The sequence below is a fragment of the Diadema setosum genome, chromosome 18, assembly GCF_964275005.1.
Source record: "Diadema setosum chromosome 18, eeDiaSeto1, whole genome shotgun sequence".
Lineage (NCBI taxonomy): Eukaryota > Metazoa > Echinodermata > Echinoidea > Diadematoida > Diadematidae > Diadema > Diadema setosum.
The window spans coordinates 36806861-36823382 of NC_092702.1; the positions used below are offsets into that span (position 1 = coordinate 36806861).

Here is a 16522-nt window from a genome sequence, read left to right on the forward strand (position 1 = left end):
GAAGGACCAATACTGAATAGAAATTGAAGGACCAATACAGGACAGAACTAGAGGGACCAATACTGAATGAAATGAATGTTTTTGGGTTTTTGTTTTTGTTTTTGTTTTGTTTGTTTTTTTGGTTTATGACATCAATGTAACGTAATGAGCAAATTTAGCTAAAGTTTGCAGAACACCCTTCTTTCCGGCATTGAAAAGCTTTCCCTCTTCAACGCACTTGAAAAATTCAGAGCACGTAATACTTTTGGATAAAAATGAATACTTGTATCTCTCCGAGGAAATATGGACAAACAACAAATAGTGAACTTCGTTTCCCATGTTAGACGACAGACATAGAGTGCCGTGCATTACGTTGAAATGCTGTGGACTTTGACTATCTGACACTACAGGAGACGAATTTAACTGCTTTCATGACTCATGAAAATCTGAACCTTGTACAGAATATATTGGGGCTTTGATGATGTGAAACACGAGAGAGGTTCGGGTTTGGTAGAATTTCCGCTCTGCGGAATTCGTTTCCTACACAAGGTATCTGGACCGGAAGTTGTATATCATGATAATATCTAGATTGTAGAATTTAAGGCCCCAAAATTTTGGGTGCATGTAAAGAAATCAGATCTATTTCCTTCTACTCGTATACGTGCAATTTTGCGTTCAAACTTTTAGCAGATTTTGACTGGAGCGACCAAAACGTTGATCACAACATTCGAAATACGCGGTAAGTGTACACCATACACAAGCATGCTGACCAATTGTACCATGTTATTAGTTTGTTTTTTTTTTTTTTTTTTTTTTTTACGATTAGCAGTCCACAGTGAAGGCCAAAATTAATCAAGATATTGCTTTAACCATACTTCCCTCTGACTTTTCAAAGAGTAATGAAATAAATATTTGCACTTTCACTCAAACACTAAACATCACAAAAAAGCAATGTCAGTCCATTCAGGAAACCCAAAAGTGACGATTGAATGTTTATCTCAAAAAGGTAGATAACGTTTGAGAAGTTTTTGTTAAAGAAGTGGGAGGGGTCACTATAGGCGAATATTAATATGTTCATTCGGAGATTAGATATAGGCAATTCTTGAGAAGCTTCTTTTTCGCTGTTTTTACTTACAGCCTTCAAAGTTCCACAATATATTCTCGCCACATGTTTAAGCTTCCGTAGAAACATGAGGAGAGACAAAATGGCCTTCTTGGTATCAATTGTTCTCACTAGCTACATGTTGTTATAAGATCAACTACGTGACTATGTCCCCGTTCAAACATGGTAATTAACTCAGCCGAATCTTCCGAAGGCGAAAAAATAACACACATGTCTCTTCCCGAGACACCAGAGTCTAAAGAAACTCACTTTGCCAGGAGGCTCCAAAACAGCTTCCCCTGTAAGGTGACTGCCCTCTGTTCAGGGAAAGAGCTACAAATGTGCCGGTATTACTTGATATGAAGTCAAGCTGTGTTCGAGATAAATGATAAAGGAGACATTATTTCGGGAACCAGAGGGATGGGAAGCATTAAGGAAAACAGTTAACATATACAGCCGTAGGAATGTTTAAGGAAAGTCTCCACGAATGAAAAAAAGAACCCGCATTATCAATTTTTCAGCAGCTATCAAACAATTGATATAAAGTGACTGCGCAAAAGTGATGTAGTCGACAGTTGATAGTGCATTGATTTAAAAAAAAAAAATGAGGTGTAGAAAAATTACATAAATCTCTTGCATCATTATATGGGTTACGGCGCGCATATATATATATATATATATATATATATATATGCACATTCATATTCGCATTTTTACATCCCTTTTTCTTCATTATAGGAAGTAGGGCAAAATGACAGAAATGACAATCGTTGGCGCCATAATAATACTGCTTCAGGCAATTATAATAATTATTGCATGGTGCATTACTGTTTTGGAATCATTTTGCTATCGAAATAATGACAAAAGTGAAATAACCGTCTAAGGTTGCAAACACATATCGCAATTATTTTTCACTGATGATCTGCAGATATGCTAATACCATTTATCTAATTCAACTCCTTGACCCGTACACGTAGTTCTTCAGCAAAGTATCATCTAAAGTGAAGCAACAAAGGAGAAGCACTATCCAGCATGCTTGACCCTCTGTGTTCCACATTAAAATTGAAATTTGTGCACGTTTGTCTCGTTGGCATGGAAAGGGTTAAGGAACAACCCAATCGAAGAGAAAGCCATTTTCGCAAGCCATTTGTCAGTATACTGAAAGTATTTTGAGCGGAAACTGGAAGGGCAATCCATCACAGAGCATGGTTGGTGTAAGGGTGAACACTAACAGTCGACAAGGATCACGCGGGGCCATCTGGACTGATGTGACAAAGCATGTCAGATATCGACACAGTTGTTTACTTTCCGTCAGTGATCATTTTCGAGAAAGGAAGACGGAGAATCGTTTCCAAGAGATGAGAGTGGGTGTAAAGGATGGCCTGGTTTCCAAATACGTTATCTCTCCCTGCTTAAGAGAAAACATGCACCGTTTTTAGCACAGAATAGTAATCTTGGTTAAAGTCATCACTACAAGGCTTGCAAAGTCCTCACAAGATTCGTCCAGCTCCTTTAAACATCATTTTCATCTTGTTACAAAGACCTTATTTTCCTTTTTCTGTTTTGCAAAATTTAATAAAAATGAATTAGATCAAGGTGGCGCTGTATCAAATAAAAGTATAGACAACGATTTTATTGGCCAGTGGGAACCCAAAACAGCAAGGATCCTGCTGAAAAGCCACATCAGTGAATCATGAGAATTGGAAAAGAAGCTACACCAAACACACAAACAAACAAACAAACAAACGTCCAAGGAAGTAATTTTGCACATTTTGCTATCACGTCCGCACACAAAACCATAGAAATAACATGAAATATAAAATCAGATATGTTTCACTCTTTTGAAGAATCTTTACATCTTTCGATGGTAACCTGATCGTGCATAGACAATGATAAATGCATTGTGCTCCGAATTTAGAATAGAGGTAATACAACCTTGTCGGTTAGATTATCAATGTGCAACAAAAATAACAAATTTAACCCTTTTCGTGTGAGTCGGGGCACTTTATACACTCAATTTCATCCTATACATGAATCCAATCCTGATCACGCGCTAAATACAACACATAATAGTTTGATGAGCTACTTCGTGTTGTCGATTTACCTCAGTGAAATGTAACAGACCGTACAATGCATTTGCAGGTACCGTATAAAAAAAAAAAAATGATTAAGAAAGTGGATCACATGGGTTTCAAGTACATGAGCATACATTGATGTCTGAGGCATGGAAGCACATTTTAGTCAGTAGTTCACCCTCCCATGTTGCGAGACTTCCTACGAAGCAAGTTTAAAGACTCACCGCATGTTTGAATGCTCTGCGTTATTGAACTGATAAACACATTGACAAATATCACTGTCATAACTTACATCTGACATCAATAACTCTATACTCAAATTTGTTTCTCATGTCATCTAGGAAATCTAAGTAAATCTTGAAATGTGGTCTTTACAAGAAAAGACAAAAGGGTCAAGAAATAGGTAAGAATGACGAGGATACTTTAGGCTTAAAAGATATTTGTCATCTCCAAATCATCAGATCCCGACAAAGTCATGAAATGCGTCATAATTTAAAGCCAAGAGACAAGACAGCATCGAGAAAGCAAGAGACGGCTGACGGCCGGGGGATGGTGGTGGTGGTGGTGGGGGGGGGGGGGGGGGGGGGAGGGGCACTCGATGTAAACATTGGACTTGATGACAAATGACAATTTTGACTGTTCACCATTTGCTGAATCAAAGAGACTCACATAAATAATATGCTGTTGTCAACTTCATGTAGCCTGGGGCCCTTTATACGAAGAGCTCTATTTCATCAATACTCGCCTGTACGGATGCAACTTAACATTTTAACCTTCAGTTGTATGCCCCTCAGTCAAGGACTTCATTCTACTAATTCCAAAGTAAGAATGCCTTTACTTCGCCTAGGTAACAATTTATGAATCCAGTCCTCAGATAATGTTACTGTCATTCTGCGACAATGTTAACTAATATATGAATTGGTGTTAGTGAACCGGTAGGGAAGTAAATTTGATAGTCAATAACAACACCCAAATAGTCATCCCATGACGACTATAGTCAAAGAATTTTACATGCATATCAAAGTCAAAATTATCATACGATTTCGTTTTCAAAACTGAAATGAGTTTTTTTTTTTTTTTTAATGTCCATGCGATACCACATCAAAGTGGTATCTTTACTTTTCTTTACCCCGGAAGCCATGCAGTCAGATTTAAACTCTTTTTCTTGTGATGCTGTGCAAGGTACTGAAGAGAATAACGGGTGGCATTGTTGAAAGGCCTGACAAATACGCTGAAATCAACCCATGCAATTTTTAAAAACTATTCGTGTTTAGAACGAACCGAAGGGTAGTGCAGCCCCGTGGTTCAATGATTTTACATTAGTAGACAAGGATGCGGCCTCCCGTCAGCAATGATGCAATGTGATCTATAGCATCATAAATCAAGCATTTGCCCAGTGCGGCTGAAGGTAATACCATTAATGCACTAGAAGCAAATCAACAGTCTGTCAGAATGATTGAGACAAGCTTATTAGGGGTGCAACATTTGATTGAAGTAAAACTCGTCATATCCAGAGTCAGAGAAATAGAGCCCAAAATGTGGAAGGCATGAATTTCAGGCAAATTCAATTCACTTAACGAACGAGCTGAAGTATAATGAACCGCTGGTTTTACCGCATAAATCTGTCCCTATGTCAGAAGTTCGATCATTTTGTTCCTTACAAGACTGATACTGGTACGGTATGAAAATTTGTCGCATGGAAGGACGCGCACCCTTAGATGAGAAAACAGTTGTAATTTATTCTGGATGGAAATCCAAAACCAATATATTTACAAGACTGTGATATATACACTCTATAATTACTACCTTTGGAACTGAAGGATTAAAATAAGTGAAATTTATACTGGGGTACATTAAATAAATATGTTCGTGTGATAAGCAAAGTATATGATAAGAGTTTGTTCAGACATTGAACAATCTGGTCTACAGTTTTCTTGTCTATTAATCATTAAAGTGTTTATTTATAGATGTATTTTTAGTTATTCTTAAAGATTTCGGGATTGACCTGTCTATTTGCAAACAAAAACAAACAAACAAACAAGCAAACAAACAAACATCCCCTCCCCCTCCCCCCCCCCCAAAAAAAAAAAATCAGGCAGTTGGAAAAGAATACAAAATCAAAAATATAAAAGTCCAGCAGTCGTCTACTGTAAGAGGTATTTCTTCGATGTATTTTTTAGTTCTATTGAATTCCATTGATTTAACATCTGTTGATGAAATGCAGCATTTGTTATTTGGTGACACTGCATGCGTCTACCACGACTGTAGCACAAAATATAGATTTCACGACTCCCAAAATTTCATGCTTTTAACAGGTGGTGGTCGAGGTCAGTTTTACCATTATGACACACTCATCCAATATAATAATAGGCAATGGATTTCTACAAAATAATGCTTTCAAGGCACTGATCAATAGCGCATGCGCATAAAGCTGTTGTTTTCACATTCATGAGTCTTTATATCGTCATAATGCCGATCAGGTAGGACGTGAGTACACTTCAGCTTCTTTGCCAGTGCTTGGGACTTGGCTTTAAGTTCGTTCTATAAACACTTCCGATATGTGGACAGGGTTGCAAAATGAAAGATTATCACAAATAGTATTTCATTTACTAGAAAATATCACGTCTGTCACTTGCTCCCTTTTCCCAGTATGGGCATGTTGATGGTGCAGGTAAACTAGTCGCTGAAGAAAACAGTGTAATGGACGATAAAAACTCACATTTCTTTGGAACTTGCAATCATTTCCACTTAGCTTTTCGTAGTTTTCCTTAATGCTTCCCTATACAAACAGCTTTGCTTTTTTCCATCCAATGTTTTTGCATGACCGTGTTTACGACAGTAATTGCACATTTCTTGTGTGAGATTTAGTTGATGCCTTTTCCTATGTAAGCCTTTTTTTTTTGTTCTACCACACCATATATCATTACAGAGAAATATAAAGATAAACTAAACTGAAACTGGCTGTTAAATTAGTAGACACTGTTGATTGTTTCCTCTGTGTGTGCTGGGGGGGGGGGGGGCATCACTGCATCGCTTCGACGTACAAGCATAAATCCACAATGTTGTGTTGTAATTGATGTTTGTTATGATTATGGTTGACCTTGACCACAGCCGCTCCTTTCAGTTAATTAGATGGTATAATGCAAAAAATATAGCGTTACGACACTGTAATATTGATCCCATTATTCTTTAGAGTAGGTTTCGTCTCACCTCCTGATAGAGGCAAAGTGTATCCTGTACGAGCAGAACAGCGTAAGCACATCCAGTCAGTTTGCGATTTCATGATTCCTACCATTATGGTACAGACACGACTGTCGCGTTCTGAGGTCATATCTATAGTATATGCAAACTCTGCTCAGTTCCTTTACATTGGAAGCTTGTCAAGGTATGCTCTATAGTTACGAATTTTGCAAACACTAATGGGCACTCAAACACGTCAGACGTTCTTGTGTGTGTGTGTGTGTGTGCGTGTGTGTGTGTGCGTGTGTTTCCTTTAAAAAAGAAATAGAAATTACGTAAAGGATACTGACAAAGTCCGATAAAACTTCCTCATATTAGAACAAATATTGGTTAGCAGGTTGAACTATAAGCAGCAAACCGAAATGTCGGAACAGACATTGGAGTGAATGCAACGAAAGGACGCTTGTTTTTATTGAATCCCATCCTTGACCTTCGCTATGCTATATGGAGAGACGTTCTAAAGAAGTGGAGAGCTAGGCCTTTAATCCTACTGACAGAAGAAAACCTGCCTTTTCTGTCTTTCGATTCCACTCTGTTGCTTGGCTTATATTTGCTGTAGTTATTTTCATTAGTAATTATGTTTATTGTTATTAATATGATTATTATTACAAGCTGCTTTTCTACAAAGTGATCCTGCCCATGTTGAAAAAGGCTAATGAGATGACAGAATAATAACTGCGCGAGACTCGTGTAGGTACGAAACAAAGGATCGCTGCATGCGATCATTAAAAAAAAAAAAACCTTGTGCGCTGAGCTTTCATTGTGTGAGTCACAGGTACGGCTCTAGGGAAGAGCTACGATTATATAATTCATTGCAAGTGATTGCACTTGCTAGCATGGCGCAGATGCGTTATGGGAGTTAAACATCGACGACTTTCATAATCACAAGTCTTTCGGCAAGAAAACGCGAGGTCTTGGCTAAGAGGCAGGGAGTGTTACACAACAAAGGGTCATTAGACAGCACTCCGTTCAACGACTACATACACGTGGTCTTTATTACCGCAAACATCTCTTCCTCATTAACATATGGTTAACATGTATTAGCCATACTTATCAGATAATAGTCAATAGCAAGTTATTTTCTATGTATTGCCGTATTTATTGTTGTATCTGACATAGATGTTCGTGTGTTAGCTTTATACATTCTCCGTTTCTCATTTGCATGTATTTATGTGGACCCAAAAACTAGATTTGTGATAGGTTGTTTCATCCCATGATGAAGATATAGATTAAAAAAATGAAATAAATTAATAATAAATTAAGTCATCATGTGAGAGTGAATTGGGTCATTGAACAAATAATCATCCAGACCTGTTCCTGATCACATTCACTGACGATTTGGTTTGATGCACTGACAATTATTTTCCCCATATTCTATAAACGTCCAACGGCATATTTATATGGAAATTAGTGCCGAGTGGGTGTGAAGCATCACTTCAGTATTGGGTAATGGAAGACGTGACAGACATAACAAATTGCTGCACTCAGCAGTATGAGCGCCACGAAGTGTTTACTGTTCATCAATGTTGGCCATTTCGTACAACTTTCCCATAAAATGGGGATGAAAAAACTTCCAGAGGAAAAAAAAATTCAAAAGTCAGTCCAACGTATACGTAGTGGCAACGCATACATCGAAATGATATTTCTGACAATTCTAGAATATTAATCACAAACATGTCATCAGGGATAATCCGTAACAAGAGGGAGGGAGGCATTATATGAAGGAACTTGTCGGATAAAATATCTGACAAGTCAATTATATCCGACAAGTTTTGAGAAATTCTTTAGTCTGATTGGCTGATTTCTCTGAACTTGTCGGATACAATTGACTTGTCGGACATTTTATCCGACAAGTTCCTTCATGAAATGCCCTCATATTTCTCGACATCACAGACAGACAAGGATCAAGGATCACGTGCCATCCTGCGCATGCGCGATCGTATACATTGCATTTGTGTTATCTTCACTTTTTTCCCCCAAATGGCTTGCTGGCTGATCAACAAACTGTAATACATTGTATTGTCCTTTATATCCCCCATTCTGAACAAATTTGGACATTTAAGCAAAATTGTTGTTTTACTGTTATAAAGATTTTAGGACTAAAAAAAAAAAAAAAAAAATCCTTCATAGAATTTTCTTCTATTATCTTTTCTTCTCGTTTATATTTCTTACCAAGTAGGACCTATAGATATCGTATATTGTTGGACATAAAGTTACCAGTGGGGCCATCATACTGTTGATCAATGTAGAACAGTAAAAAACAGAAATTTAATTGTTGGTCTACGATGATATACGTCTTCACAGAAGATTTGAAATACCGAGATTCTGCATATTATGTTACTGTATGACCAGATAACTAAAGATGTTGAAAACAGAATCCTGTTGATTCCGCTATTACGTGTAATGATGTTGTGACACATTCTTAGAGGTAAGCTTCATTTCAATGCAAAATTTGAAATGGAGAGTCCACATCCTAAGCATCATAATGATATTGTAGTAATTCCTGTATGACTACAGAATAATGGCATGCACTCCAAAAGATGCACCCATATCCGCATCAATCAGATACTCTATGGTGAATTTCATGGTCACCTTTGTTTGAAATTAACATGATTAAATTCCAATTTCTGCACAAATGAGTTGAATAACAAATAAGTTCTGACACTGTGTGAATTCTACTTTTTTTCAAGATCGTTCACCTTCCTCACGTAGCGAATAACACACAATATTTACACTACAATATTACAGTATTATAACTACAATATTTTCAGATGAATTTATTGAATTTCCTCCCACAAAGCGAATTACAAAATTGGAAAAAATATTGTGAATATGATATTACAATACCAATGAAAAAAGAAGAGTTACTCGAAAGGTCTGTTCTAAAGAAACAGTATCCCCTATTTCCTTTTTGCATTTAATTGTATGCCTTTTCTGTCTTCACTATGCATTAGCATTCTTTCTAATGATCCGTTTCAAAGTGTGTTTGTGTGTATGTGAGAGACGGGGGAATTAGTATTTCTGGCTACAACATCAATGTGTGTCGCAACCACTGTGGTTTAACTGTTTCATTTCTTTGTAACTTACCTGATTACCATATGCAAGGGTTTGTGTTAATGAGTGATTTTGTTACATTGGAATGACACTTGATTATCAGACCAGTGATTTATCCAAGATTACATAATAATTCTATGAACTTATAAGAGTATGCTTGTGTATAATAAAAACAGCTTTGGGCGACGTGTTAGTTTTATTCGCCGGATATCTAGATAGGTTAAGTTCAGCTTTTTTAAGGCCTGGTGTTCTAGTTTGTATCTTATTTTTTCCACATCTTTCCATCTTCTTTTGTCTTTGTTCTTCCTCACTTTCTTCTCTCTCTCTTTTTTTTTTGGGGGGGGGGGTAGAAAGGGCTCTTAATTCAAGAGATCAGCCAGATATCTTATGTTTCTGCGTTTAAAGGAAGTTTGCTATTGATGAAGAGAAGTGTTTGTTATTGAAGGACAGCCATATCCTTCTACAAACACTTTCTTATTACACTGCGTGTGGGTGATCGAACAGTGTTTATATTGTGTACTATAAAAGGCGCTGTACTTGAAAGTTTGTAGGTAAAAGCTTGCTGTGATGCGGTCTGAAGGGCACCATATCATTCATTCCGTCACTTTGACTATTTACTGCTTTCTGATTGAATCTTTACAGCTGTTCATTCTGTTGCATCCTAGTCCCGCGTTTCATGCAAGGACTTTTCCAAAGTGAGTCCTTAAAGCAAAAAACCAACGAGAATACACCACATGAATGCAATACAAGGAAAGATGTAAGTGAATTAGGCTGAAAGGAAATGAGGATTTTTATGAGATGCATGCCGCTCGAATTGCACGTAGATGTATATAAATCTTACGACAACATACAACAAGTATGTAAAATGTATTTTAGTAAGTAAAAAGTATTTTGAACATGTCAATCGTTACCAACGTTATTTCGTGCTTTTAATCATCTTTATCCTTAATAAGTAACGCAGGTATTTGTTTGAGACATTCAGTTAGACTGTTGTGCACATTTCTCTATCTTTTCTTGTTTGTGATATCTTTCGTCAGTAATTGTACTGTGCATGCGCTTGGTATACGTATGTAAGCATAAAATTATCATGAATTGTGCGTTTCTTAAACCATAAAGTGGTAGCCACATGAGATTTGACTGCATATTTAAAGACATGTTCCTAGTTGTAGTTTAATGATAATGATCATACAGCTCAAATGTAGAAAGTAAAGCAGTGAAGTTTTAATAATATTTTACTTTTTCTTCATTTGCTTTCAGTCTTTTTCGGGAGTTATCAAAACGAATATAATGAATGTGATTCCGTGTTCTCTTTCAGACATAAAAAAGCAAATGTTTGTTGTCTCTAACAGTCGCATTCCAATAAACACAAACAATTAACAAAGAACCAAACAATAAACTACAGAGTGAATATCATGGCTATGTCGATCCAAGCAAACAGCTTACTGACCAAGGTTTGGTACATGTATAATGAAGAGTTTGACCGCAGAACAACTTAACTCCATTCTTGATAATTTGAGATATTTGCGAATAAAGCTGCCAAAAACCAAAGAAAATAATAAGAAAATGTGGAATGTTTTTAACGATAAATTCAAGAATATTCCTAGGTGTGTAACAAATGAGGTATTGCTGAAAAGGTATCATTTTGCTTATCTATAATGATCGGCGGGCTTACTTTAAAATCTTTAAAAATAGCGCTTAGCCCATTTTGGCATCAAACTGTTCATATGCTCGGGCTCACGTTATGGCGTAATAAAAAGGTCGCTTCACATGAATTTCAATCATTGCCATCAATGATATGAGCGTAATCAATATAACTAACCTTATTATTCGGATCAATATTGCTATAATCCATTCTTTGATATTTCTTCTCATTGATTTCATGTCGAGCAAGAAAAGGTACCTATGTATACAAGATTATCATCCGTTTTTCAAGCAAGCAATACATGCAATTAGAAGCTGTTTAAAATAAATTATACACGCACAATTAGCGACAATGGACATGTAAGCGTATAGACATGCACACGTAGACACACCATACTTCACATACTGTAATACCATTCCAGGAAGGAAGGAAGAAAGAGTATGGTTGCCACTTAGTTCTTTTTTTCTTTCTCTCATTCCCTCTCTTTCTCTTTTACTTCAGGTCTACATGTTGCATTCTCATCTTCAATAAGTTAACAATGGATAATAAGAATAACTCTGGCAGGTTAGAACCAAGATAAAAAAAGAACAAAACAAAATAGGAAGTCATTAACATTCACTGAGTACTTCTCAAATGATGATATAATCATGCACTACACATCTCTTTGTGTTCATCTTTGCATTTTGTCACAAAAAAAAAAAAAATATGTTTCACTTCTATCTCTTGGATAATTAAGGATAAACATTGAAAACGTATGTTTCACGATCTAAACATTCTGAGCAATATATTTTCCCACTTGTCAAACGTGAATGAACGTCCTCCTGCGGGATTTCTTGATTGTTTATAATTTTGTAAACAAGTCATATGTAACAAAATGTGCCAAAGTGAGCGTGGGCTGCTACGAACAAGGAAGTCCAAAGTCTAAGCGGAAGAAGGACTGAACTCACCTATTGTGGTAATGGTTGTCATGCAGAATAGCATGGCGCTGGGGAAGGACCAGGCTCTACCCGCCTGTACGGCCTCCATCCTACCAGCTTTCCATTCTCGACCATTCATCTTCTGGATCATTTCATCAATTTTCCGGTCCACCTCCCCTTTTCTGATGTAGTGATGATCGTCCCGATATGGAGAAGTCATGGGTTCATTTTGCCCTCTCTCTGTGGACTCTCCATCAGATTTACGAATAATCTCACTTGATGTAGTATTGCTTGGTGATACACCAGTAGTCATGGCGGTAGGATCTAAAGCTGAGCTATTGGTCATCATATCGTACAGTTCTGTTTTGATTTGAACAACATCATCTTGAAACTGTGTCGCTTCATTGTTCGTGTTCTCTAAGTATCTGAAGACAGCGGCCCCAATCATGAGGTAAACGAAAAAGACTATGAGTAGAATGACGGCCGGTAAGATGTGGCGGAAGAATCTCCAGACGGGACCTCGGTGGAGGTCTTCTTTCTCATCGGATACGGAATCGTCGCGGCGTCGTATGCTGATCCCTCGCCGACTTCCGTTCCCCATGTCGGACATTTCTGGATGTGGTTGCAACATGGTGGCCTGATGAGCTTTGCGCCCTGCGCAGCTGTGGCCAGGTTTTGTCTTTTCCCTGCACAATAGATAAATCAATGAAAGCTGAGCGTCATTCAATTTTTACCATTTTTATCACACTGACACCTGCTGTGAAATGCTACATCGGTGACACAGATGTACAACTTGTCCAAAGCCTCCTAAACATGGATGGTAATCAAATCCATGCACACACAGTCATGTCAGACACATCCGTGGGTCACATGTTTGCAGGCATTATACAAGTAGTGGTATTTTATGCATTGTCAACAAAATACTGGTAGACTGTTTAGTGGCTTTAAGCATATCACTGTACTCTAAATTTACCACTATACTCTAAATTTACCGTTCGTATGTTCGCATATTGAACGTCTATAAAATTCAAGCGGTACAATGCTTTAAAAATAAACAAACAAAATGCTCTATGCACACATGATACACTAAAAACAGCAGCGTCATGTAATATGAACACTCAACCGGTAACTATTCTATCATTTCTAAACTTTATATTGCAACTAGCTGCTGTCTACGTTACTAAAACACTTGCTATGCATCACAAATTTGAGGCAGCTAAAATCAAGGCATGCTTTACGATAGATATGATAGGTTTTTTGATCGACAGGAAAGAGGTCACATGCTCATTTATTGGATATTGCTCACTCAGCAACAGGTCAGGCAGATGGTAGTAACACGACAAAACTCTCTAAAATCAACGCTGTCGCCGTATGCCGTTGATATGCATGCACTACTTAGGATGCCAATATTTCAGGATTGGTGTGCAGAACGCAGTAACGGCGATGGTACTGTAGCCTTCACGAAGCGGTTAACTGTCATGCACGGTGTCCGTGCGGAAAACTGTTATAGCACTGTTAGTCAAACGTCAAGCGATGATCAGTTCATTAAGGTAGCCTGTGAACACAAAGAGAAAATAGGTATCAATGCCAAATCTTATAATGCAACAAATTAGACACATTCAGCAATGCCGATCATTCCAGACGATAAAAAAGGACACGTTTTCACTTCGATTCTTGCATACATCATTCATTGAAAGTCAGAATAAATAAAAGGACTAATGAAAGGCCCTATCATCATGATCACGCAAAATTCGTTTGACTAAGATTTCAATGAATTGCGTGGGAACGATAAAACAAGAGCTTCCACCCCTCCCTCCCTCCCCCCCCCCCCCCGAGAAAAATGGAAATTGCACGCTATGACTGAGCAAGCATTCAGACATGTACCTCACAATAGATATCTTGTTCAAGTGGCATGGATGGGTAGAAATGTAATCATCTTCATTTGAGAAAAGGCATAACGTGACTTTGCTTTTACTAATCTAGCTGAAAGTGTCAGCAGCAATCCTACCCCTTACCCCTCCGTGTAAGCCTTACTTCACATCCAACTGGACCCCATGGAAGACCAGCTTAGCATAGCTGAATATGGGCTATCCAGCCATCTTCTCAGATGGAAAATGAACAACAACAACAACAACAACAACAACCTTGATTGACGTGTGACAACATGATTACCCTAGATGCATTACTGAGACGACTTCTGCACCATTCATACAGTCTATGATGTGGCTTCTATTCACTAAAACATTGCCTATGCCACAGAGGTCTATTTCCTCATTCATGAATCAACAAAACCGGAGTGGGAACATCGTGAAGTACGAGTCACAAGAATGGGCTTTGTAATATAAAGGTATCAAAAATTTGGCTCTCAGTTTTGTTCAGTGGAAATTTTCCATGACATAATCGTCTCTCCTGTCCTCCTAAGCGGCGGAAGTGATTTTCCAAAAAATCTGTTATCCTCTTGATGCGTTTGCCGGCAGTGTTTGCAGACACAACAGGAAACTTTACAACAAGGTTGTTAGCCCTGCCATATTATTTTTAGTACAGAACCAAAGATAATTATTACGAAATATCAAGGGACTAGCGTGAAAAACTATTACACTGCACAACGTGACAATGAGTCATCTTATATGTAAGTGTGTATGAGTGTGTAGGTGTTATAAGCAGATATTTTCAGCATTTAAGAGTAATTTGAATTTCCTTTTAATACAGATACTTACTTAAAATTTTTTCTCTTTTTTTGTGCTTTTTCTTTGCAGAAAAATCTAATGAATTGATAAACCACCAGCCTTCATATTTCATTGTCGTTCTACAATTCGACAGAAAATATGAATGGAAAACTGAATGTAAACTATGGTCATGGATGAATGTTATGTGGCAAAATTTACTTCATTTTCAATTTTTATTTCAATTTATTTCATCTTCTCCTTCCACAGAACATAATGAATAGAATCATGAATAATTTTGAGTACAAACGACTTGATATTATCATCAAAATTAGTGGTACTTTGTAATTAAGAAATAAAGGCATATATACATAGTCACAAATCAACGTTGTTACATGTTACATTATCCATGTTCTGACGAAAGAAATAAAATAGTCTGAAATTAAAATTCAAATAATTTTATGTTCAAAACTTCAAATGTGATCACAAGATCATCACTAAAATATATCGATTGAAATTATCGCTACAGAGATAAGACACGAGTGATATTTGATTACTCTAATGTCCGATTCATCAAACTAATTCTGTTGAACACGAATATCATAGTATTACGAAATGTATTTCAAACGCAAGAACTATAAACAAATACAAATGATGAGAATGTTAAATGGCTGCACACCTCAGGAGCGTGAGACTATTTCATATGCAGAATTCAATTGATAACGTTGTAATTACTGATAAGATATCCACAATATGATATACAAGTGTATCACATAATATGTATACCTGATTTATCATATGTTTCATGCTGAGGAAGAATCTAAACAAAGCTACGGTACATTACGAACGCTCTAATACTCAAGTGGTATAAGTTTGATTGTAGACTGTAGAGCAATAAAAGAGTATGTGTTGTACGGTGTATGAAAGTTATGTAATCACTCTGCACTTTCTGTGGTCTCTCATTACTGGGGAAAAGCTTGCAATTTAGGGTATTGAATTAAGAATCTATTTCTGATTTGATGAAATTATATGTATTTCAACAAAATGGCACATAACGCAAGAAATCAATCATTTTGAATCCTGCATTTATAGAATTTTCTTCTACAAAAGAGACAAAATAACAAGATGTCATTGAATGGGGGTCACAAAAGTGACTGCCGACATCTCAGACGATTTGTTGATACAAGCGAATGTGCTATATTCTTTTTTAACTTCAGAATGTTTGGTGTATTATTGATGTGAAATTAAATATTGTGATTAAACGAAATTCCCTGGTCCACCATCGCATATGCATAGGCTTGAATCTTATGGCGGTCGGGGGATACAGTGTATGCGGACTGATTGCAGATCCCTAGAATGACAGTAAGGAAAATTTTAGTAGGATACAAAGAGATTAGAAAAGGTAAACCTTCACCTTTTTATAGGAGCTTCCCTACTCAGCACTATGCTTTATTTTTTTTTTTTTGTCTACAGCAGTTTTTCTAAGATACCTATCTTAATTATGCAGTAATAAAGACCATAGGCCATAGCCTTGCATACCATTAGAGCTGTATGTTCTTGCCATCAATCATATCGAACGCCTTATTTCTATATCTTCGCATAATTGAGAAGAAAACCTCTCTCAAGTGTATAACACCGGCTAAAGATAACGAGAAATATTTCTTACCATGCCATGATGAATTATCGATGGTCCAATCCAAACAGTTTTCTCACACCATGCACAGAAACTGAGCTCTGTAAGATATTCCTGCTTTCGAATTCCAGAGGAGAGGGGTGCCCATCCACCCAATAATCACTTGACCTATAGTGAGGAAGAGCACACAAATAAGGACCATTAATTTTGTGAAGCT

General features: G+C 37.1%; 1 protein-coding gene across 1 annotated transcript in view; it reads right to left on the minus strand.

Moving 5' to 3' along the window:
* The window catches only part of LOC140241487 (potassium channel subfamily K member 18-like), a 36545-nt gene extending 23527 nt beyond the window's left edge, over positions 1–13018 (minus strand). The window contains exons 1-2 of the mRNA XM_072321215.1: positions 13002–13018; positions 12040–12695 (exon numbers count right to left, since the gene is read on the minus strand). Of these exons, the coding sequence (XP_072177316.1) occupies positions 12040–12695; positions 13002–13018 (673 nt within the window). The remainder of the gene's footprint in view (positions 1–12039; positions 12696–13001) is intronic.
* Positions 13019–16522: the final 3504 nt, after the last annotated feature.